The sequence below is a fragment of the Cololabis saira genome, chromosome 3, assembly GCF_033807715.1.
Source record: "Cololabis saira isolate AMF1-May2022 chromosome 3, fColSai1.1, whole genome shotgun sequence".
Lineage (NCBI taxonomy): Eukaryota > Metazoa > Chordata > Actinopteri > Beloniformes > Belonidae > Cololabis > Cololabis saira.
The window spans coordinates 18262445-18287787 of NC_084589.1; the positions used below are offsets into that span (position 1 = coordinate 18262445).

The 25343-nt window shown below is 38.2% G+C and overlaps 1 protein-coding gene across 1 annotated transcript in view; it reads left to right on the plus strand.

The window, feature by feature from the left end:
* dnah5 (dynein, axonemal, heavy chain 5) overlaps positions 1-25343 on the plus strand; it is a 123508-nt gene that overhangs the window by 17570 nt on the left and 80595 nt on the right. Inside the window, exons 5-39 of the mRNA XM_061716416.1 lie at positions 336-554; positions 1757-1894; positions 4098-4274; positions 4373-4486; positions 4629-4736; positions 6137-6259; positions 6517-6732; positions 7413-7439; positions 8440-8547; positions 9165-9250; positions 9508-9715; positions 9822-9935; positions 10169-10375; positions 10652-10732; positions 12287-12377; positions 12616-12761; positions 13007-13184; positions 13484-13732; positions 13904-14100; positions 14266-14359; positions 14773-14915; positions 15026-15102; positions 15192-15316; positions 15408-15643; positions 17633-17851; positions 17980-18042; positions 18295-18533; positions 19395-19542; positions 19665-19757; positions 20974-21173; positions 21342-21495; positions 22019-22182; positions 22377-22533; positions 23047-23259; positions 24460-24684. Of these exons, the coding sequence (XP_061572400.1) occupies positions 336-554; positions 1757-1894; positions 4098-4274; positions 4373-4486; positions 4629-4736; positions 6137-6259; positions 6517-6732; positions 7413-7439; positions 8440-8547; positions 9165-9250; positions 9508-9715; positions 9822-9935; positions 10169-10375; positions 10652-10732; positions 12287-12377; positions 12616-12761; positions 13007-13184; positions 13484-13732; positions 13904-14100; positions 14266-14359; positions 14773-14915; positions 15026-15102; positions 15192-15316; positions 15408-15643; positions 17633-17851; positions 17980-18042; positions 18295-18533; positions 19395-19542; positions 19665-19757; positions 20974-21173; positions 21342-21495; positions 22019-22182; positions 22377-22533; positions 23047-23259; positions 24460-24684 (5337 nt within the window). The remainder of the gene's footprint in view (positions 1-335; positions 555-1756; positions 1895-4097; positions 4275-4372; positions 4487-4628; positions 4737-6136; positions 6260-6516; positions 6733-7412; positions 7440-8439; positions 8548-9164; positions 9251-9507; positions 9716-9821; positions 9936-10168; positions 10376-10651; positions 10733-12286; positions 12378-12615; positions 12762-13006; positions 13185-13483; positions 13733-13903; positions 14101-14265; positions 14360-14772; positions 14916-15025; positions 15103-15191; positions 15317-15407; positions 15644-17632; positions 17852-17979; positions 18043-18294; positions 18534-19394; positions 19543-19664; positions 19758-20973; positions 21174-21341; positions 21496-22018; positions 22183-22376; positions 22534-23046; positions 23260-24459; positions 24685-25343) is intronic.

Genomic DNA, 25343 nt, shown 5'->3' on the forward strand with positions numbered 1-25343 from the left:
TCCGTCTGTCAGTCAGTGGTAGTTCTAAGGATGGGATTGTTGTGTCCAGTAGGGTCCTGAAGAACATTAATGTACCATATTCTACATGGATTGTGACCTCTTTGTTTTTTTTCCCCCATGCTGGTTTAAGCTCATTTGAAAAAAGTTAACTATGGTTTGTTTTTTATCTACCTTCATTGTACCACTGTACCTACCTTCCAAATTTTGTCTCAGTATGTCTGATTTCGATAACAAATATGCCTGTGTTGAATTAAGTTTCATTTGTAAGTTATTTTAGTAAAGAAATACTACCTTTTGATTTGTAAATGAAAGTTTGTGCTTGTTTCACTTTGTAGGATGTGAATTTCAATATGTTGGACACGACAGAAGTGGGTCTGTTAAAAAGCGTTGAGCAGTTGGTCTCGGAGATCTTTATCCCGACAATAAAGAAGATGGACCATGGTTGGGGAGAGCTGGCTAGTCCCCAGGCCCAGGCTGTAAAGCAGGAGTTCATATGCTCACTTGAAAACTTTGGGTCAGTTCTGACTGGAGCACAGGAGAGTCTACAAGAAAAGGTAACGGATACAACTGTACAGTACAAGAAATACCCATCAGCTAATTTGTTAAAAGCTGAATCAGCTGCACATTTTTTGAGCTATCCCATCCATTCAGATATCAAAACATTCAGCTCCTTCAGGTTGCTTGTTCAAATGTTTTGAGATATTCCTGGATTTCCAAGCTCCATTGGAATATAAATGGGAAATATTCAAATCCTTGAAAAACTTTCACCTTTTTCAGCTAGAGACACAATTCAAACTTTCAAGTACTCGCATGACTCACACTCTATCAGCTTTTGAAAATGTTTTTTTAGTTTTTGAAATATCCCATGTTTTATAATGGTTTTCAATTGTGGCGCCTTCAGACATCCTTGAAAAACTTCGTCTTTGAGAGCTCACTACTTCAGTGAGGGATGACAACCAGAACCACCACGGACACAACAGGAAACATCCCAAACAGAACCACGACCACCCTAAACAGAACCAGAACCACCCCAAACAGAACCACAACCCCCTTAAACACAACCACTCTGAACAGAAGCATAACCACCCTGGACACAACCAGAATAAGAAGAAGAGAATAAGAGACAGAACCAAAACCACCCAAAATACAACCAGAAGCACCCCAGACATAAGAAGTACCACCGCTAACCGAATCAGAACCCCCCCGAAAAGAACAAGAAAACACGTCAAACACAACCACCCCAGACAGAAGCAGAACCACCCCGAACTTGATCAGGACCACCCCGAACAGAACCAGAATCACCCTGAACACAACAAGAACCACCCTGAAGAGACCAGAACAACGCTGAAAAATACCTTACTCTTACTCTACTTTATTTGGATAGATTTCTAGTTCTTTTGCAATTGAAACGTTTTTTTCACCTTCCTTATAAATTCCAACAATTTGATCTAGGATCAACACTAATTCAGCTATCAGTCTTTCCTTGTTTGGCTTTTAGCCACTTACTAAATTCTGCTAGAGAATTAGCTACATTCTTCAACTCAAATTCCTCTCTTAAAAACAGTTCTTTCTTAAGCCAATCTTCATGTCTTTAGATGATCTCTTTTTCTTTTTAACTGATCTTCCTGCCTTGAAGTTATTCTTTTTCTCGTCAGTAATATATTTTGCAATAGCAGGACAATTACATGTTGCATGTTTTGACCAAATCCTCAAATCAGATTACAGATATCAAGAAAATCTTATCTCTTGCTTCCAGGTTACTTTAAAAGAGTGTGACACTTTTGACTTGCGGATGCTGAAAGGCCCAGCAGACTATCTGGCAGCCGCCAACAGCACAGAAACAACAGAAAAGATAGAGGCCTGTATGAAAGTCTGGCTCAAACAGATAGAACAGGTAAGCACTGTATTCAGAAGCCTATTTTATTCACACTCAAGCTTGCTTTAATCTTGTGTACTGTATACTTACTGCCAAATTCCCAGATCATTTATTCTCAGCTCCATGTTTATAAGAGCTGGAAAAATGTGATAGAATATTTATGTACCCTATCTGACAGTCATGTAACTATCGTGTGAAAATGCATACCTTTATTTCCACAGTATTGAATTTCAGAACATAATACACTCATTTGCCTTCTAATTGGTTCTAAAATGAAGTAAATGTGACCTCAGATGAACAAGAAACATGTGACATATCACATGATATGGTTATGTTTTAACAAAAGCTAAACAAAACTAAACATTGCCTGAAAACAAAGTACAGCCTTAATGCTTCCAATTTAATTCAGTTTAGTTTTAAAGTATAAGTTTAAGCCAAATGTTATATCAAGCCACTTTGCAGTGAAGGTAAAGTCCAATTAAATCCATTTTAATTAAATAACATAATTTCAATCTAATTATAATCCAAATCGATACAGCCCAGTTCACTATAACTGTATTTGTGCAGCGCTTAAGGCCAAAGTGCCAAATCTTGTGTTGCTCAGGAAACCAATGCATCTTATCTTCAATTGGATTCCGTCTCCTGTCTTGAGCATGCAGAGGCTGCAGGCAATAGTGAAGAAAACTTCCTTTTCAAAGGAAGAGACCTTCAGCTAAACCAGGCTCAGAAAGAGAAACTATCCTGTTCGACTTGTTTGGGGTAAGAAGACAGGACAGAGAAACACAGAAAGGCACAAGACCACGGATTCCAGCTGTGGAAGAAGGAAAATTAAGGTATAGGCAAGGGAAGGCCCGTTTCTTTGTATAGCACATTCCATACATAAAGAAAACTCAGTCCTTAATAAAGGCATTAAGATGAGGAGAACAGAAACAATCAAATAAAATAAAGACAGCATTAAAATTAAAATATAAAAGAACAGACATGCGCGCACACTCAAAGGTTTTTGTGAATTTGCACTAATCGATCCCATGCTCATGGTATGTCCTTGCTCTAGATTTTTTTTAAATTTGCAATCATCAAAATCTAGGTTTGTTTAAAAGTAAAACCAACCACAGATCCATATGGAACACCATGTCTAACTCGTGTCAGGAAGACTATTGTTTGCATGAGCACATTGGAATATATCACAGAAGTAACATGAACCAATTTAATCCAAAGTAATATGTTGATCTGATCCAAATAGTATATTCAAACCTTTGTAATAAAATTTCACAACTTTATCAAATGCACCATCAGCAGTCACAAGGAAAGACAAGGAAAGCAATCACACCAAGCAGGTTAAAGCAAGAGATTCTTAAAGAGACATTAGTTACCATGTTAAGCTTTCAGACCTTAAAAATGATCAAATAGCAGACCCGTACGAGTGAAAAGAGGAATCAAAATACTAAGTGGTGGAGCAGAAAACGAGTATGTTACAGTGTTAAAGTGTAAAAGGATATTGAGTGGGCCAAGAGAAGTTCATAGTTTAACACACTATAAGGTAAACAAGAATAATAAATACATTATACCTGAATGCAGCTGGCAGCATCCAGTCTGTAGGAGCTAAATGGTAAGAAGCAGCCAAGTACAATTAAATGCGCTTGATTAATTTATCATCATCAGGTGTAACCATACACCTTTTATAAAAGCAGATGTTTCATCAGCGTGCTGCTCTGGAACATTCAGGTGTTAACATGGTGATAGTGAGGAAAGACATAAATAATGATGTAGAAAGGTAGAAGTTGTTCACAAGTGGGAATAAAATATTAAAAATAGTTGTCACCATTCCAGCAAGTTGTCCTAAAAGTAAGACTCTTGCAATGCTCTGTGAAACTACTTAAAAGTCAAGTGGTATATCTCCACAGGCCTTACTTATCATTTTAAATGTTAAAGTTCCTAGCAGTGCAAAAAGACTCCACTAGGATGGCTTACTTTGAAGGTTTTTCTGAATGAGTCTGTTCTGGAAACAGAATCTGGCTGTTTAGGTTTAAAGAACACAACGGGTTGTACTTACCTATCTTCAGGACCTACTGAGGACAGACATTTTCGCAATATAGTTCGCGATCTTTTGGGCAGAAATGTTAGACTGCCAGAATAAAATGACCTGATGAAATACAATAAATTCAGGCACCGAATGATACAGTACAAAGTAGACATAGAACCAAGCAACTGTGTTCTTCAGGTTCTAGCTGAGAGTGACCAGCTTAGAAAGGAGGCAGATGACCTTGGTCCTCGTGCTGAGCTGGATCACTGGAAGAAACGGATGTGTCGCTTCAACTATCTTGTTGATCAGCTAAAAAACCCTGATGTGAGAGCTGTACTGGGTGTGCTCTTGATGGCCAAATCTAAGATCATTAAGGTAAGATAACTGGATTTCAGTACTCATGACTGCCATGGCTAAAAATGTATTGTTCAACATGATACTTTTAAATTGCAATAATAGCGTTTTTGGTTTAGCGTTGGCGGGAACTAGATGCAAGGATCACTGATGCCGCTAATGAGGCCAAAGACAATGTCAAGTACCTCTACAGCATGGAGAAATTCTGTGATCCTCTCTACAACAGTGACCCTGTAAGAAAAAATTAATAAATATTTATATATTAAATGGTTTGCTGCATTAAAAATAAACCAAATATAGCCTATCCTTGTGTAAAAACTGTTATATAAATGTGTCCCGTGTGTACAAGTATAAACAATATGTACTTTATTTCAGGTGTCCATGGTGGCCGCAATCCCAGGTTTGATCAATGCCATCAGGATGATTCTCACTATTTCTCGCTATTACAACTCATCAGAAAAAATAACATCACTTTTTGTTAAGGTACTGTAGGGATGGCAGCTAATCAAAAAAATGACTCATTGTTAAATACAGCACATTGTGATACAAATAGTTTAGTTTGTAACAATACTTCTTGGCAATAAATCTTACACAGTTGGGAAGCCTGTTTATTTCCCTTTTAAATGGTGCCACATTTGTAGGGAACATGCATTTGTGGGATGAGCAGCAGAGGTGAGTATGTGGGTTTCACCCATGCAAATTGTGCCAAGTCTTCTCTGCCAATGCCAAACTTCTTATTCTGCTGTTGCTATTCACACTTGCGCGGGTGTCTGCAACACGTGTACTGTCTGGAACCTGAAGATGTGGAGGAGCGTTATGTTCAGCGATGAGTCCAGATTCTGCCTACGGAGAAGACACAGAGAACACTATGCTGATTGCTGCACCGAGAGTAACATCTTTTGGTGGAGGCAGTGTGATGGGGTCAAGCGGCATTTCCGTCCCTGGGAAAATAAGGCTTGTCATCATGGGAGACAATCTCAATGCAGAGAGATGTTGAGATTAAATTCTGCAACCAGTGGAAATCCCATAGCTCGACAGTCTGGGACCAAAACTTTCTCCTCCAAGATGAAAGAGCTTGCCTCCACAGAGCGAGGTTTATCAGAGAATTTGAGATGAGAGAGGAAGGAATGGCCTGCCAGCAGTCCTGACCTCAACCCCATTGAACACTTGTGGGGTCATCTTGGGTGTGCTGTTCGTGCCCGAGTGACGAACAGAACCACATTGGCTGATTTGCCACAAATGCTGGTTGAAGAATGGGATGCCAGCCCGCAGCAGTGTGAGCAGGCTGGTGACCAGCATGAGGAGGAGGTGCCAGGCTGTTGTGGCTGTGTATCTTTCATCCACACACTACTGAGGCTCCTGTTTGTTAAATGGATAAATTGTGAAATTGTGTTGTTTTTTTCAAACTTAAACTATCTAATCCCATAAATACGGGTTCCAGCATTTACAAGGGAAATAAACAAGTTTTTTTATTTAAAAGGTTTTTGTGGCACTAGTGGCCTTTATTGAGAAAGTAGGTAGTCAGGAGACGGGTAGAGAGGGGGGGGGGGACTTTACAGTATAGAGCGAAAGGCCGGGAGTTGAACCTGCGCTGCCCACACGAGGATTATATTCTCTACAAATGACACCTCACTGAGCTATCCAGGGCCCCAGGAAATAAACAGGCTTTCTAACGGTATAAGATGTATTGCCAAGGAAGAATTGTTAGAACAAAGAAATAATTTACCAAACGTAAGTTTCCTTACTTTTTGTTCCAAGTTTTTAATATATATATATATATATATATATATATATATATATATATATATATATATTGGCTTGGTAGCACAAACAGCCTCAAAATGTATAGGTGTCTTTATTTACCTGTCCGTTTATACCTCTAGGTGACGAACCAGATGATCACTGCTTGCAAGGCCTACATCACCAATAACGGCTCAGATACAATATGGGATCAGCCTCAGCAAGTTGTCATTGACAAACTTAAAGCTTCCATTCGCCTTAATCAGGTATTGGACTATGTCAATTAGAAGAATATGCAGTTTATAATGTAATTAATTCATTTTTCCTGTTCTTTGATACATTTTTTCAGCAATTGTGGATTATTTGAAGTAAAATATAGTTACACCCATCGGGATTAATGTAAAATAAGTTTTTTTTAATAGACATTTTAAAGATATTTTTCATAATCTACAATAGATTTTATGATGTGTTGAAATTAGTGTTGTGTTTAAGTGATTACATTCTTGCAATCTGCTTTGTCCAGGAGTACCAGCGGTGTTTCCATAAAACCAAGGAGAAGCTGGAACAAACTACCTCGGCGCGACAGTTTGACTTCAGTGAGATGTACATATTTGGGAAGTTTGATTCATTTCAACGACGTCTAATTAAGATTCTGGAAATGTTTAGTACCATTTCCACATACTCAGCACTGCAGGACTCGAAGATTGAAGCACTAGAAACCATTGCTACCAGGTTTCAAGTAAGTACTTTTTAAAATATTTTAAAATCAGGTTTAAAAAGGTTATATATGTATGCCACTAACTGATTAAATGCCATTGCTAGCCAACTAAATATAATTTTTTTTATGCTATTTACTCATTTCCATATGTTTAGTTGGTGTCTGGCAAATAGAGAGCTTCTATGGCAATTAAGATAAGCTATACATCTCCCATATATACAATACAAACAAGAAATATTTTGAAATACCAAGTTTCCTTGAAAATTATTTTGAATAACCAAAAACAATAGGTGAATAGATTCAAAAAATAGTAAAAATGCTATTTAAGTAAAATATATTGTAGATTTTTACTGATGACTCATACGTATTAATTACAATACTGAGCAGTTTGATTAATGAAATATAGTGAGTGGGAACAAAATATTTTCAAGAGGTATTTCATTTTTTGGTTTATCCAGAAGATTATTTGGATAAGTGCAGTCCCCATGCCACATGCCTGTCAGTGCATCTCAGTAGAACAGTAAGTGGTTTCGTTGCATTTCAGGCTCCTCTGCATCAGTGGTAGATTACTGTCCTTGTTCTCTCTCTATCTTGGATATCACAATCATGCAGCATTCGTTTGTCTGTAACTGCTGAGGGTGTATTCCCTGGGGGGTATATTGATGTTCTCTCTGTTTGTTTCTGCTTCCTTGGTTATACAGACTGCAGAAATGCAAGCAAAATGGGAGGTAATGCTTCAGACTTTCACTTTAGCCATGCATGGCCCACTTTTTATTTCTGTAGATGGCAGCATGCAGTGGTAAATTATACATGACCTATACAATACTAACTGCATGGAACACAAACAGAGTACCAAATCCAAACATTTTTCAACATCTTGCTCTGTTCTTTTCTCTTCTTCCCTTTGTTTTTCAATGTTAACTCCACTCCTACATGCTCAGATAAATATATACAACTAATTTTTGTACTGATGATGCTGTCAGGTATGTTATCAGTACCACAGGTGTGTGCTGTGACCGACAAGGTTCCAGTTTAATTCTCAACCTCTAAAAGGGCTGCTATTGACGTTTCTGGCACCATCCATGTTATCTATGATTTAATCGACTGTCCAGTTCCACTCAATTCATCATTGACGATAGCTGTCTGTTCACTCACTGCTGTGAGCTACATGAAGGCACTGGATGGTAGTCAAGGGCATATTTGACATATTTAGTTCAGAGCCAATAACTACACATACACGAGGGCATGACAGACCTTTTTTTTTTTCCCCAGACCAGTTTATGATGATAATGCATATCAAAACCGGGGACAGGCTGAAATACAGTTTAATGTGACTGTTTATTTGGCTCCCCCAGTAAACATTTACTATTCAAAAAATATTTGAATTGCTAAAGTTGTCTGTATATTTGGGTGTGCACAATGTCTTTTTATTAACTAGCTAAATGTTCTGCATGCTGTCCTGTTTTCCATTCTGTAACTCTTTTAAGCTTCTGTTTACCCCCTGGTTAACTAAGCCTAAAGAGATTTGTGTCTACCAAGAGTGTCTTGACATAAAATCCCAAGGCATAGTTGGAAGTAATTTGAGGTTTTACTTGTACTTGTTCTCAGTTTTTGCAGTAGAACAGATCAAATTGTGAGATTCTATGCAGTTTGTCTTAGATCTGACCTAATTTTGATAAAATAACTTGTGTATTCATGTGTTTCAGTCAGAATGTTTGTGTCTGATAGGCTGTTGTGCAGAAGATGAAAATAAAACCCTACAGTTTCCTAGCCCATAAAAGAACTGACTTTGATGTTGACTATGAGGAATTCTGCAAAAGCACCTCTGAGATCCATGTAAGTCATGACATTTGTTTGGATCCTGTTGTATAAAATGTTATTCAGTGTGTCAATAGCAAACTAATCCCTACAATAGCATTCTATGCATGTCCAGAACATGCTTGCAAGGCACAAAAGTTTCATTGTAGTCCACATGTTCTCTAAGTAACTGGCAAATCATGTTTGAACATGCCTCAGCTGCATGCTTTCTTACATTGATAAGGAAAGCAGAAGTCAGGCAAATGTGTTCATATGTTACAACATCATCATCACTTTTTTATCAGCTTTACTAAATTAAATTGCATAGAACTGATGACCAGAGCACGGAAAGGGCATTATTTGAATGCAGAAAATATTTTGTTGCTTCCCAAAGAGAAAAAATCATGAACATAGCTGATGGGTTCTCAGATTGATGCAGAAATGGATTAAACTGTTGTCTAACATGCATGAGCATTTCTTTTTTTATGATAATGAGAAATTTGCAAGACAAAATTAAGAGAGTTGAGTTAATTATATGTAAATTTATACTTGATGTGCTGGTCAGCGTCGTTATTCTCTGATGGGATGAAGTTTAGGTTCATTGTAAAGCTTTATTTGAATTTTAGTACTATTATTGTTCATTTATGTATTTTCAGGAGCAGCTGAAGAATTTCATGGACAGAACGTTTGAAACGATTAAAAATACAGAAAGAGCTTTAAATGTGCTAAAGAAATTTGAAAGGTAACACATTATTCCCAACTTGACATACTTCTGGAAATACTCATAATTTACATAATTTATTAGTTGCTCATCTGGTACTGCTAATAGAAAGGAGTTTTTTTTTTTATATTGGAATAAGAGAAGTTATGATTTAAAAAAAGTAATTACTGGAGTTCATTCTGTTCAGAATTTGATTTATTCAATTTTTTCTTTTGTTGCCTGTTTTAAAAAGTGTGATGAAAACCAACTGCTTTTGTTTTTGGTTTCCATAAAAATAGACTTGGCATCCCTGATCTTGGCACTAATGCCAAGTATCAGCACATTCTACAGAATTATGACCGGGACATTGAAATGATTTCCCAAATCTACATGACGCAGAAATTGCACCCCCCCACTGGCAAGAACATGCCTCCAGTGGCGGGTCGGATCATGTGGGTCCGGCAGCTGTATAACCGTATCCAGGGTCCTATGGATCTCTTTCAACAGGTTTAACTGAATTTCTCATTTTCTGACATTTGCTTGGGGATACATATTGTGTTATTCAAAGTTAAATTATTTTTTGCTTTTACACTGCCATTCTTTCTCTGTTTAGCAACCAGGTGTTCTTTCAGCACCAGAGGCGAAGAGGACAATCAAAAACTTTAACAGGACAGCAAGGATCCTGTTGGAATATGAGATTCTCCACCATAAGAACTGGATGACAAAGGTATAGGGAGAGAAAATGTGAATTAGAAGATAATTAAGTTATAATTTCTTCAAATTTCTAATATTAATAGTTTTTTTTAAGCAGCTGAACAAATATGATTGTTAAAGGTGTCATCATACACAACATGCAAGTGCTACATTCTCATCCTTATGTCTTTTACAACTTTTGTTTTTCATCCCTTTCCTTCTTTTTCCACTGTCATCTTACTAAACTCCCCGATATGTCCCGTACAGATGGAGCATGTCAGGGTGGGGCTGCACTCCTCTCTGTTGGTCAGGTCTACAAAGACAGAAGAGCTGTACGTGAACTTTGACCCAGAGATTCTGACCCAGATCAGGGAGGTGAACTGCATGACAACGATGAAGTTGGATATCCCCCCTTTTGCTGCTTTGTTGCAGCAGACACAGCACACCCTCAAGGAAAACTACAACAAATTACAGGTGAGTATTATAAAAAGTTGTAAGTAGATTGAAATATATACAACTACCGGATGTCATATTGTAAATCAAAACTAATTGTGCATTCAACTAGAATAAAATTAATTGTCCTTGATCTTTGTATGCGTTAGAAAATAATAGGAATAGAAATTCAAAATTGACAGCAGAACAATATTGGGGAGAAGATTCCTAGAAAAAGTACTGCTCACTGAAGAAATCAGTTGCCTACTTTTCTTGAGTAAATCCTTAAAATATAATACAATGTTTTTTGTTTCACAGCTAATATTGAGCGAGAACACAAGAGTAAGGGCCAAGATTCAGACTGCTTTTCAACAGCTGCTTATCCCACACGTTGCTAAGGTAAGATCGGATGAAATTCACTTTAGATAGTGTTGGTTAACAAACTAGAATAAACCCAACATGTTGTATAGTGATACAAATAAATAGGCTAAAACAGGCAGGTGGTAATGCCTGTGAGGTCAAATAAAGGTCAACAACAATGAAAGTAAGCCATGAAAGAAAGTAGGCCTATTTACCACCAACATCTAATGCCGCTTTTGCACTAGGACTTACTTGGCCCGACTCGGCTCGGCGCGGCTTTACACGGTTCCACTGTGTGTTTTCGCACTGCCAGGGGAGAAGCGGGCAGGTTTGGGTGAAGCTGCTGTGACGTACTCGATTGCGCAACACCTTTGTTCATGTCAGCGCTGATGAGAAATCAGCTGGAGCCGGGAGCGGCTGAGAGTAAAACAGCCCGTCTACATCGCTTTTTTAATTTTTTCTCGACAGCCACCAGGTTTATGAACATCTGCACCTCAGAGTTGGATCACCAAACAGACATTTTGTGCTTTATAATAAAATCGCCGCGAGCCGCGGGTCGCCTCGCTCTGACTCCCGCTTCCTGATTCAAACGTCTGACGGCCCCGCCCCCCGACCAATCAGTGGCGAGGAGGTGGTGACGTCAGAAATAGTCCCTTCTCAGCCCGCTAAGAACCTGGCTGAAATGGTTACAGAAAAAAGTACCGACTTGGAGCGGCTCTACTCGTCTCAGCCCTAGTGCGAAAGCGCAAAACGGGTAGAACCGAGCTGAAGTGAGACTAATGCAAAAGCGCCATAACATAGTAGATGATAAAATATTAATATCATAAGTGAATTTTTGAAAATATCATGTAGGCCTCACCGTGTCTCAAAGTTAATTAAATAAAGCTTAAACTGAATAACAACACATAACAAACAATGAAAAAAATTAAGCCAAAATTCAGAACCAGAGATTGAAACACAAAATGCACTTCATGCCTCAGTAGCTTTTAGAACAATCTGAAGCAGTAAATTCAAGTCTGCATGATGTTACCAGTCTCTTACATCACTATGGGGAATATTCAGACCTTTCTTCTTTACACTCTTCATTTGGCTTGAATTCAATCAAGGTTTAAGGGCATATTTATGCAGAGCCTTTTCTGAAGGTCCTGCCCAATAATTTCAGTTGGATTGAGGTCATTGCAAGACCATAACTTTTTTCTTCCTCTATTAAATTTCATTGCCGCAAATGGGAATTGGCTGTTAATAGGAAAGCAAAAGGCAAGAGCAAAAGAGCTTTGACTTTGCTCTTACAAGGTTCACCAAATACTATTATTTGAAGTAGAACTTGGACTGAGATGACATAGGAAGTTACTAGCTGATCTGGATCTATGATGTACCAATACCTTGTAAATTCAAATAGCTCACTGAATGGCATATTTCTGAGTCATGTAGTATATGACAGGATTGTGTCTTTGGCTTTGGAAAAGTGAGTATTTTCATAAGTGAATCAAGCTTTTGAGACTGTTGGGACATGTGCAAGGCTATTTTACGACATAGGGCTACCATACAAAGAAAAAAAAAGCACCATCACAATATATGTCAATTACCTTACAGGTGGATGAGGTGATTCAACCAGGACTGACCTCCCTCAGCTGGACATCTCTGAATATAGACATGTATTTCAGCCACATTGAGAAAGCATTGGGTAAGCAAAAAACCCAACCTGGTTAAAGCTTCGTTTGCTGACATGAGACATCCAGAAAGACAGCACCGTCAGCATGTGTTCCCAAGCATATGCATTTTCTCCTTCTCTGCATTTCACATTTTCAACCTCTTTATTTAGCTCGCAATTTGTGAATTTCACCCCAGCCCTCCTTCTCCAATCCCCAGTATTTATTCCCACCATTTCTGTTGTGTTCCTCTTGTTCTTTCTATGTCTCCAGTTAACCTCGAGCTGTTGATTGACAGAGTGAATGACTTGGTGGAATTTAGGATAGATGCAGTACTGCAGGAGATGAGTACATCCACACTGTGTGTTCTGCCAGAGGACGAGCCGGTCACCTGCGAAGAGTTTATTCAAACCACAAGAGTAAATACCTATAAAAGCATTTGTTTCAAACGACATATTATTTTTGTCAACCCACCTTCTTTGTTTTGCAACACCCCAACCTCCTTGGCACAATTTGAAAAGTGCTTTTCCATTTTTTTATTTGTTTTTTCCTTCATCAAACATTAGTATTCTCTAAACAGCTGTCATACCCTGTTTACGTGTGCGTGTGTGCGTGTGTGCGTGTGTGTGTGTGTGTGTGTGTGTGTGTGTGTGTGTGTGTGTAGGACCTGTGTATAAAGCAAGCACAGAGTCTGAATATGAAGAGTTCACTAGTGGAGGAGGCCGCCAATGAACTGATTAACATGCTGATGGATTTTGACCATAATCAGAAAGAGGAAGAGGAGAAGTTGAAGGAAGAAAGCAACACTCAGAGCAAGACCATAGACAATCTTGAAAGTGAAGGTATAAAGTAGGATAGGTGGAATGCAATATGTCTTAAGAGTTTATATCAAAGGCTTAACCTGTGTGTGTGTGTGTGTGTGTGTGTGTGTGTGTGTGTGTGTGTGTGTGTGTGTGTGTGTGTGTGTGTGTGTGTGTGTGTGTGTGTGTGTGTGTGTGTGTGTGTGTGTGTGTGTGTGTGTGTGTGTGTGTGTGTGTGTGTGTGTGTGTGTGTGTGTGTGTGTGTGTGTGTGTGTGTGTGTGTGTGTGTGTGTGTGTGCGTGTGTGCGTGTGTGCGTGAATACATGTCTCTTTGGGTGAAGATGTGCCCCGTTCAGAAGGCTCTCTCTTCTTCAGAGACACATTGCTCCCTCCTTCTAGCGTTGGTCCTTCTTCTCCCTTGGTGAGAAGGAAAAAGAAGAGGGATCTGATGGAAGTGATGAAGGAGGAAGCCCAGGAGCTGCTCTCCTATTTTAACCATCGCAATGTGGATGCCTTGCTCAGAGTGACACGCAATACCCTAGAGATGCTGCGCAAGCGCATAAGTACCTCCTCGCTCAACCATTTCTTAGGTGGGTGTTGCATGGCTCTTTTGTTGCTCTTAATCTAAAACATGAAAAATACGTAAAACTATAATTTAATTGAATGCTTTTTGAAGGGAAGAAACTTATGACAATGTAATAATTCTACACTGTGTATTGAATCAGTCGTGTGTATCCGGGTTTCTCTATTGTGCCCCTTAGATAACAGCGGCTCACCCAGCAGTGGGAAAAGCAGTGGTCAGCAGGCAATCTTCAGAGTCAGTGTGACTCTCTGTATACCTAACATTGAGATGGTTCCATCTGTGGAGGACGTCCAGCAGGCTCTAAACCAGGTTGTGGAGTGTGTGCTTAGTGTCAGCAAAGGAGTGAGCCAGTGGAGTACAGAGAGGATCTCTAAGGTCTGTTTAAAAGGAAAAAAAAAACAACTTAATTTGTGACTAGTCACTGTGACCAAATCATTACAGCTCTAACTGCCTTAATAAATGTGTATCGACTGATTATGTTCTGGCCCAGTAGCTACCAAACAACGCTTGAGATATTTTCATTTGATCTTTGTTCTATAGAGAAAAATGAACGAAAGGCGGATGGCAGCTCTGAAAAAAGACAGTTCTGAAAGTGAATCAGAGGATGGAGCAACAACACACAGGAGCTTGGCTGGTATACACAAAAATTTAATCAACTAAAGCGGTTCAGTAACTCAGCAACTAATCTAATTTGACATTTATTCATATCATCTTTTTTAAAGAATTATACTTTCCTGACATCCAATCAGACCTTCTTTATTTAACAGCTCAGCAGACCAAAACCCTGCTTGACTATGGGTAGAGGGTGACATTTTGTTGGCAGTGATGTGATTTGTCATAGGATTTGGAAGGAAGATACTATTTTGTGATTTTGTTCAGATGAAACAGTCCTTTGACTCCCCACTAAATCTATGAAACTCTGTGTAGAATTAAATGATTTAAGATATAGCATTTCAAGCAAAAGCTCACAAGTTTCTAATGTTTACATGTATCTCCACTAACTCTGTACTTGATTGTGTTATCAATTCTGTTGTCCTATCTTTACAGAAGGCAGCACCTCAGAAATTGCAGCATCTGTGATCCAAGCCATCTCCTTCCAAACAAGGAATTACCACAAGAGTGTGTCTGAGAACAAGGAGATAGTCAAGTTGGTATCTGTTCTCAGCAATGCCATCACCTCTTCCAAAAAGGTAGATTGACATATATCATCTATTCAGATATTCATGTGTTCAAGGAAATGAGGATAAATGTACTGTAGTGCTCTCTCTACTATCCAGTACATATCGTTGGTTTATTGCAGGAGGTGTCAACTGCTCTAGATCGTCTCAGTCGCTACCATCACATCTGGAGAAATGACCGTGAAGACACAATGCAGAGGTTTGTAAAATGAATGATTAATATTCAAGGTTGGCTCTTAAAAAGCAATTACAGCAGTGCTTTTTTTTTTTTTTTTTTTTTTTTTACAGATTCATCCAGGGAAACCACCTGTTATCAGAGTTTGAAAGCCAGATTCTTTTCTACCGAGACCTGGAGATGGAAATAATCTCAGAACCAGAGTACATTACTGTTGGAGCCTTGGCTCTGTTCACAGGTTAGATTAAGTCGTAAACTTGACAGTAATAAAACTGACCATGCAGTTACTAATTTCAGCCTAATCATGTATATTTCTTTTTTTTTTCCAGCGTGCCTAAAGATGTCCCTCACTGCTGAAACTAAGAGTTGGATGGTGGAGTATGGACTTTGCTGTAATAAGAAATACTGTTCAGAGATGGAGCAGATTTTTGCCTTTGTTGATGAAGCGGGAAAGAAACTGAATCGACAGATCAAAGACCTGGATGACATTCGCATTGCCATGGCTGCAGTCAAAGAGATCAGAGAGCACCAGATATCTATTGATTTTAAAGTTGGGCCATTGGAGGTAATCTACATGTATTAGTATTAAAGGGGACCTTCTCAGTGGGCGGGGAGGCTATGATAATGAGGCTCTGTGCTGATTGGCTGCCTGAATGACACGTAGCAGGGGCGGGCACAAAGCCTTGCTTGTGTTGGTTTTTACAACCAACAACAGAGCAATTCGCATGTCTAGCTCGAACAGAAGCCATCACGATACACCGCTACGAAAAAATGGCGGAAGCTCCAGCCGGCGGAGTTGTTGTTGTTCCGGCCAGAGTTAGTTGTGGGCGTGGTTTCACGCATCGCTCCCGTCGTTACGTAACGAAATGAAGCAGAATCTGAACAGCTCGTAGAAGCCACATCACACTGGATGGCTCATCCGGGCGGCTGTACAGACACTGCAGAATTTGGTTCCTTTCCTCCTTCTCTGAGTTGGCAGGCTGAGGAGAAACCACTTTATATATGTTAAAGCAAGAAAAAACGTGTTTTTCATTATAGGTCCCCTTTAAGTCTGTTAATACAGTAACCTAGTTTCTGATGCCCTTTTACATAAATATTACAATGCACAAGAGATAGCAATCAGATGTTATTAGTTGGGTCTGTGAAAGAATATCAACGCTGTTTTAAACAATTAGCAGGAGGTTAAGAAACTCATAAAGGACATTAAAGTAACACTGATTGGGAAAAGATTACATTCATGATATTAATTGGTAGCATGTGAGGGTGTCCATATTTGAGTCTAAAAGGGCTTTATTGTTCCAGCAAAGGGTCATGACTCATCACTTAGTTTCAAACTTAGCACGAGAATTTTTGAAAATATATATACTAGAAAGTTCTTGGAGTTTGTGTGAAGTGCAAATCCAGAAAGCATTGTTTAACAGCGCACTAAGGATCACTGTAAGACACTGCGAGGGTTTAAAAAAGTCCTGTCATTGCAATCAGCAGGGTTGTGCCTGTTGCTCAAGAAGAAAGGGAAAAAATAATTCCAGTTACCCATTACTTTTTAGAAAAATAATATTATTTTTATTCTAGTTATTACTTATGCCATATACAATAATATATATATATAAATATATATATATAGCTTTATACAGAATAATATAAATAATGTTTAATGTGGATTGCATGTTAAATTGTTTTTGGCTGAATCTGAAGATATTTTATTGTGTCATTTCTTATAAAAATTCAGAGCTGGATTTGTTTGATATCCTCACAGACATCATCTTCTGCTTCTGATATGTTTGCAACCCAAAGCAATTTTCTTGCATCACAGATTTTGCTAACCCAAATTCCGCTAACAATTAGTTTCAAAGCTCTTACTTGGATAAGTAAGACAATTTTATGATAGGACCTTGTTACCGGTGACATATTATTGCTTGATCCTGATTATCCTGATATAATCTTCTTTCACGGGAGGTCAGTGGTTATTCCAGTAGGGAAATATCAAACTCTTTTTGCACAGCTTAAAAATTCTCAGCTTCATAGATACAGTATGTGTGTGTGCAGATTTCAGTCTTGTTAAATTATACAGTGGATCATGAAGATAATAATAAATTTGCGCTTAGAAAAATTGACACAGATTTGTCTTGAAAACAGTAAGTTTCCTGACCTCACAAAAAATGTAAACTGTAATTAAAAACAAGTGTGATATAACAGAATGATAAACATGCCTCTCCACCAACTTTTTCTTTAGTTTGTTGCTGGCATCAAATTGTATTTTGATGATACAACGGAGTTGATGAGCGAAGACACTGTTTTATTGTTATCTGATTGTAAAGCATTTTGGTCAACCTTTGACTGGTCAACCATTGCTTTTAAATGTGCTATATACCGTAAATAAATTTGACCATTGACACAAGAATTATCGTTTGCGTAGTAGGGTCTTTTAAATGATCATTAAAAAAATTAAAATACAAAGTTGTATTCTACAAAATATCCCAACTCTTCCAGAAATGGGGAGTCTTATTAAATTCTATACATGTCAGGTGGAAGACTTTCTTCTTTTTCCTCACAGGAGTCCTATGCTATGCTTCATAAATATGAGCTTCCAGTGCCCAAAGAAGAAGTGGATAAAGTGGATACTCTGCGTTACACTTGGGAAAAGCTCCTGTCTCGGACTACTGAAGTACAGAATGAGTTGGTCTCCTTGCAACCGAAATTCAGAGAAGATCTAGTTAACAATGTGGAGACCTTCCAGGAGGACTGCCATCACTTTTACCAGGATTATGAGACGGTAAAAATGAAGAGACCAAAATACCAAAACTCATTTGGTTTGTTCTCACATAAAAGTTTTTTTTAAATGTAATTCATAGGACAGTATGCCCTGATGCAACAAATACTCATGTTTCATTTGTCCTTCAGGACGGGCCTATGGCGGTGGGTCTTCCTCCGCAAGATGCCAGTGACCGACTGATCATGTTCCAGGTTATTTACTCTTTTATATCAGTACATTTGTGAAATGGTTTCAAAAGCTGATCAGGTCCTACACAAAGACAGTTATTTAAAAAAATAAATTCAAACCAGAAGTGTGTGTTGAAATATTTTTTAGCATTCATTAAAAATGTGAAAAAGCTGGAGTTTTTGCTGTGAATAATATTTATTGTTGGCGAGTTGCACAATTTTTATTTTATTATGTAGAAGATATCAGTGTATAAATGTTTCTGTTTTTCCCTGCAGAATCGATTTGATAATCTGTTCAGGAAGTACATCACTTTCACTGGTGGAGAAGAGCTGTTTGGACTACCTGTTACCCAGCACCCTCAGCTGTTGGACATCCGGAAGCAGCTGACGCTGCTGCAGAAGTTGTATGGACTTTACAACAATGTCATCGAAACAGTCAATGGTTACTATGACATCCTATGGGCAGACATCCACATTGAGAAGATCAATAATGAGCTGCTTGACTTTCAGACAAGGTTAGAAAGTTGTTTTATTTGTAGTAAAACCTTGTGTAAGTAGCTTCCCAGTATTTTCTTCATGGTTTCTCAGTTTCAGTCCTCATGCCCTGCATGTTTTAGGTGTTTCCCTGCTCCAGCACACATGGCTCAAATCAAGGGGTCATTGACTGATTTTTGTCAGAATTGATCCATGTGTTTGAATCAGGTGTTTTTGGCACCAATGGGCACCTAAAACATGCAGGCAGCGATACTCTAAGACTGGAACAGAGAAGCACAGATTAAATTGTTTTAACCACGAATGAGCTGACCTGAGTTTATATTGCCAATAATCAAGCACCACCACTGACTCTGTGATAAACAAACAAAACAAACTGTTCAACTGGAACCTGCATTTAACCCTAATATACTCTGGAACTTGTAGTGGCATGTGCTGGGCTTTTGTTTTGGTTTGTTGGACAGAATGAGTCAATGAGGAAGATTTCTCAACCCTCACGCCTCCGTGTGACATGCATACTAAACACAATCTCCTCATTTACTTTCTGCTTCCTCTTCTACTGCTTCTAATTTTTTTTTTTTTTTTTTTCCATATTTCCCCTGCAGTTGTCTCTCACACAGTTGACGATGCACATGGTGTGTTTCTCATTCTCATATATGAAGCTAAAGATAAGAAGATACATTGCTTTTATGATCCCTGTAACTTTAGTTTTTAGTTGTGACAGAGCTGTTTCAGTCTTAAACTTTGAAAAAAAAAAAGAAGAGAGACACACTTACACCGTCTTGGCTATGAAAGGATAATCCATTGGTTCTAAAGACTCAAAAAATTACGGGTTTAGAAAACAAGTGTTGTCTTTAAGTTTGCTGACTTTTACACTCTCCTAGATGTCGCAAGCTGCCCCGTGCTCTAAAGGAGTGGCAGGCCTTCCTAGACCTGAAGAAAACTGTTGATGAATTCAGTGAATGTGTCCCCCTGTTGGAACTCATGACCAACAAAGCAATGATGACACGGCACTGGAAGAGAATTACCGAGGTCAGTGAAACATGGAGGGCCAGGCAATATATGACTGCAGCTGCCTGTTTTCAGCAACTCACATCTATGTTTGAACTTGTTCAGGATATTATTAGTCATAGTTGAATTAATTTTTTCCCCAGGTGACTGGACATACTTTTGACGTGGAGTCTGAAACATTCAAGCTACGCAACATCATGGAGGCTCCACTTCTTAAGTATAAAGAAGAGATTGAGGTAAGCATAGAGAAGGTTTCATGTGCAAAAAATGAATAAGAGAAGTACATATTCATTGACATCAGTACATTCTATTTAATATTTCTCTTGACACAGACATATTGGTAATGTATTTTATATTAACCTTAATCACTTCATCATGCAAAACTCGAAGATAAACCACACATTTACTTAGTTAATGGACATGCTGGCGATTTTCACAGTAAGACGAAATGGTATTGAGTGTTAGTCTGTGTTGCTAATTTCATTCAACATCATCAATACGTTTAGTCTCCACGCTTCACCGGGGTCTGAGAACACTGCTGTGTAAAAAGTGACTGCTTGATTAGAAAAGCTGAAGTGCCCCACAGAGAATAAGAGAATAATCCACAGTGGAAAATTAAAATGCTCTTATGTTCACCTGTTTTCACTTGATTAATTTTTTAAAAGAGTTTCTTGAATAAATTTGCTTATACTTGTAGCATTTAACGCAAAACCAAGCCAGTATTGTGCACTCTCATACTTAACAAATGTGAACTCCAAGTCAGTAAATTTTACATTAGAATCTGAATGATAACTTAGAAGTGAAGAAAGAAAAAAGCATCCAGTGATCAAGCTCTACATGAAATTTGCAGCTGTTAGATGAAGGCATTGCTTTAAGATGAGTACTTTGTATTAAGCCACTGGCAGATATTTTCTAAGTTCCGCCAGATACCTGACCTTGATGTGTCTTTTTTTTAATTCTGCTACTAATTCTACTGTCATTTAGCAGACACTTTTCAGTGTGAGCACTCACTTTTTGCCCATTAGATTCAGTATATCTGTAACTGCACTATCTGAGTTCTTACTCAAAACAGTAGTCCTGAAAAGCTGAATTGATGTTCTTATGGCACAATGTTCACTCTGCAGTATCTCTTCAGTGTCCTGAAAGTTGCTCTTGGGAGACTGAAAGGATGTACTGACTTTTGCATTATTTAGCTGAAAAGGTTCTCTTGCAGTGCATCCTTCACTGAAAACATAAATGCAAACTAGCTTATGTCGATAACACTTAGATGTTATTTTGAGTTGTGCTTGAAGACATGTACTGTATGAGATGAAAATACACCTTACTCAACCTTTTCACTATATAGTGAGCATTATTCTTATCTATTTTAGTGTGTAGTCTACATTTCTTTGTGAAAACATTTTTTTTTGTTTAACTGCTAATGTCCTAACAATTCTGGGGGCCTATTTACAGGATATCTGCATCAGTGCCGTCAAGGAACGAGATATTGAGCAGAAGCTGAAGCAAGTGATCGCCGAGTGGGATAACAAGACTTTTACATTTGCCAGCTTCAAGAATCGTGGAGAGCTGCTGCTGAGAGGGGACAGCACATCAGAGGTCATTGCCAGCATGGAGGATAGTCTGATGATTCTAGGGTCCCTTATGAGCAACAGGTTTGTTAGTGCTGATTCTCCAAGTATTAGGAGTTTGTTGTAGAGAGTAAGATCAGTGTTTTGTGAATTCTGCCTGTGCAGACACAGGATGTCCAACTAGACATCTTGTGGACTTTAGAAACTGCACAATTCTGCATCAATGGATCACCCACATGCATGTTTTTTCAGGTACAACACGCCGTTCAAAACCCAGATTCAAAAATGGGTTCAGCACCTTTCCAACACCACTGACATCATTGAACACTGGATGACTGTCCAGAACCTCTGGATTTATCTGGAGGCGGTGTTTGTGGGTGGAGACATTGCCAAACAGCTGCCCAAGGTACATGAATTGTTTACACTTGATTCTTCAAAGCAGTTTAATTCGAATTTATGCAGTTGGTTATAAGCCTGAAACATTAAAAGGATCCATAATACATTTTGCATGAAAACTAATAGTGAGCTTTGCATTTCAAAATATGTGATAAATATTATGGATTTTGAGATAATTAAACAATTTCACATGTTGCAGCAACATATTTCGATAGGAGAGGTTAATTGCATTTTATTAAGGGTCTATATAGTGGTTCCTTTTAACTTCAAATTCATGCTTGCACTCCTCTTTTCTCCTTTTTATTAATGCAAAGACACTAACATCTTCTCTGAAAAATTACTAATCGTAAAACTACTTTATGTAAAAATTATTTTATAGATTTCATGTTGTGTTTTATTAATTACATAACATTAATTTTCACAGTCAGTGAATTTCTACCTCATAGTTTCCAGAACACAAGAATATCCCTGATGAATTGGTTGAGTTTTAGCAAGTAAAAATGATAATGAATTTAATAACTCAATGTCTTTAGGAAGCAAAACGTTTCTCAAACATCGATAAATCCTGGGTGAAGATCATGATGCGTGCTCACGAAATGCCCAATGTGGTACAGTCGTGTGTGGGAGATGAAACCATGGGACAGTTGCTTCCTCACCTGCTTGAACAGCTGGAGATCTGTCAAAAGTCCCTAACTGGGTAAGCAAAGACAGCTTAGATTCCTCTCTCACCAAAGAAATACATTAAAGTTAGACTGACCCATAATCATTGGGGATGTGATGATTGTAGAAAGGATTAGGGGGATCTCTTGTGCTGCGAACTGCCAAGTTTGTTGAATTGTCTTTCAGCTGCTAATCAACTAACACAGACATTTTTTTCATGTGTTCAAACAGCTATTTGGAGAAGAAGCGTCTGCTGTTCCCACGTTTTTTCTTTGTCTCTGACCCTGCCCTGCTGGAGATCCTGGGCCAGGCCTCAGACTCTCACACCATCCAGGCACACCTTCTCAATGTCTTTGATAACATCAAATGTGTTCGATTCCATGATAAGGTGATGTTTTATATTTCTTATTTTCTTTATTTGATATCGGGGAGGTGTTTCATTCATGTCTAGCCAGTAGTAGTTTCCGAGGCAGACCCAGGCTGGAGCGAATATATGTTTCGGCTGGCCTGGGAACACTTTGGTATTCCCCTGGAAGAGCTGGAGTACGTCGTCAGGGAGCGGGAGGTCTGGTCCCGCAACCTGAATTTGGATAAGCTGAAGTTAATGGATGGATATTTAAAAAAAATAAATAAATAATTTCCTCTGTAGTGCTGCTTTAATTTACTTGTATTTGTTTGTTACATGTCTTCTTTAGAACAATTTCTGAGGAGATTTTTGCAGTACATCTCCAAAATAAATGAAAAAAGAATACAGCACATACATTTTTTTTTCTTTTTCTGCATTGTGCAGACTAGGACAAAATACATATGTTATTGGAGAAGTAGAAAACTACAATAATGTCAAATGACTACAAGAGTCAATACTCTTGTATTAACCCTAAAAATATGTCACCTGTTTCAGATATATGACCGTATTCTGGCTGTTACATCGCGGGAAGGAGAGACTGTGGAGCTGGAGCGTCATGTCACAGCAGAAGGCAACGTGGAGGTGTGGCTGAATGCACTGCTGAAAGAGTCACAGCGGTCTTTGCATATGGTGATCCGACAGGCTGCTCTGGCCATACAGGAGCCCAGCTTCCACATCATTGATTTTATCAACTCCTACCCTTCTCAAGTAAGCAACAACAGGAACTTCTCCAAAAAAAGGACATGTCAAAACACCCTCTCATTGTCTGACAACTGCTCAAAAACATTAAATGCGTAACAGTATGCAATAAAGGAAAACAAATCTAATCATTAAGTATCTATTTAATCATTAGCTGTACATTACTTGCTTTGGTTTTCTGCCTTGAAGTATAACAGAGCATCACGACTTTAGTGATTTTAAGTAAATTCACTAGTTATTTACGTTACCATTTCCTTCCAAGAGACGCTTTATATTGATTAGCTAATCAGCAAATCCTCTTTACAATTATCTCGAAAACAGGAAATCAGGGACCGGGTGATTCTTATTTTTATTTCAAAGACTGGAATTGATATCAACTCTTCTCAGACCACATATACATTGATATTCTTATTCAGGTCACTTTCTGTAAAACAGGACATGTAGTGTATAAAACATGATGAGTGCAAACAAACCAAGGCTCCTTAGTTAACTGGATGATCTAGCAGCTATCTCTATATTTTCTCTTGGGGTTTTAAGGGTAGAGTGGCCTCCATAGCAGAGTAGAGAAAAATCATGTGTACTTTTGCAGATGCCAGTGTATGTATAATACAAAATATACAGACTCTCTTTAATATAAACCTATGAATTTACTTCCACACAGAAATACGTTGGCTACCACAAGCATACATCCTGTTAGTAACATCTGTTTCCTAAATCTACAACAAGCACGCACACACATATTACACGAAAGTCTTAAAGGTTGGGTTTTTTTTTCTTTTCTTTAAGCTGATCATCAGTCAGTTGGACTTTAACCTTTTTGTTTAGTGTGGTTGGCTTATGTAAAAACCTAATTATGGATTATAGAAATCCACATTCATTTGAGGGTATTGTTAATTAATAATTTGAATAAAAAAGCAACTAAAATGTCGGTGACAGTCCTATCATACCAAACATCCAATTTGTATTCAGTATGAGGAGCAAGTAATCTTAATGTTATAATTTAATACAAGACTATATCTGTAGATGAAATTTAAGTTGTTAGTTACCAATTAGTTGTTACCAATTATTTGCTCTTCAGCATCGTTAAAGTCCCTCAGCTGGATCGGAGGAGCAACACTAAATGACAGGAGCAGTGCTTATACAAAACCATGCTCATGTTTCAAAGGTTTTTGGTGGTGGGATTTACTAATATACTTGTTTTGAATTTAGGTGGGCTTGCTTGGTATCCAGATGATATGGACAAGGGACTCTGAGGAAGCCCTAACAAATGCCCGACACGACCGCCGCATCATGACCAAAACCAATCAGCACTTTCTGGATCTGCTCAATACACTGATTGATATGACCACCAGAGATCTCGAGGCCATGGAGAGGACCAAATACGAGACCCTCATCACGATTCATGTCCACCAGAGGGACATATTTGATGATCTGGTCAGTATTTTGTTGATCTCAGATTCTCCTCCCAACACAGTGACTCAAAGTACACTAAGTGATGAAAAACAATATCTTTATATTTTCCGCTCAGTTTTTTTTTATCATAGCCAAAGTTTTATAAAGACATATTTTATATTCAGACTCCTTAACACTGTGGTATTAGAGGACCATATGCTGGTCACTATGGCGGAGTCGATTTTATTAAAAGGCTTCAAAGAATTTTAAGTGGCAGCACAGAAATGTTTAGGTATAAAGAATCAGCTACAATGCATGTGCACCAAAGGTTTATTCAGTCAATGCTGGTCTTCACGGTATACTGACATTGTTGTTCTTAACTCATTCATTAATTTATTCTCCTTTTGTTTCCTTTTTTCCTTCCTTTTTTTTCTCAAATTTTTTTTCTTGACCTCTCTCAATTCAACTCTAATTTCTTCTTATTCTATATATATTATTATTATTTCCTCAACCATCTTTTTATTTAATTTTGTCCCACATCACACTCCTTCTCCTGTCATCTTTTTTTTCACTTTCTCACCTCATGTTTCCTCATGTTGCCACATCTTTGTCCCCATCTGCTTTACCATTCATCCACTATATTTTCACCTCATGGTCGCATACCTCTTTTATTCCATTTTATCTTTACTTCTTTCACTACA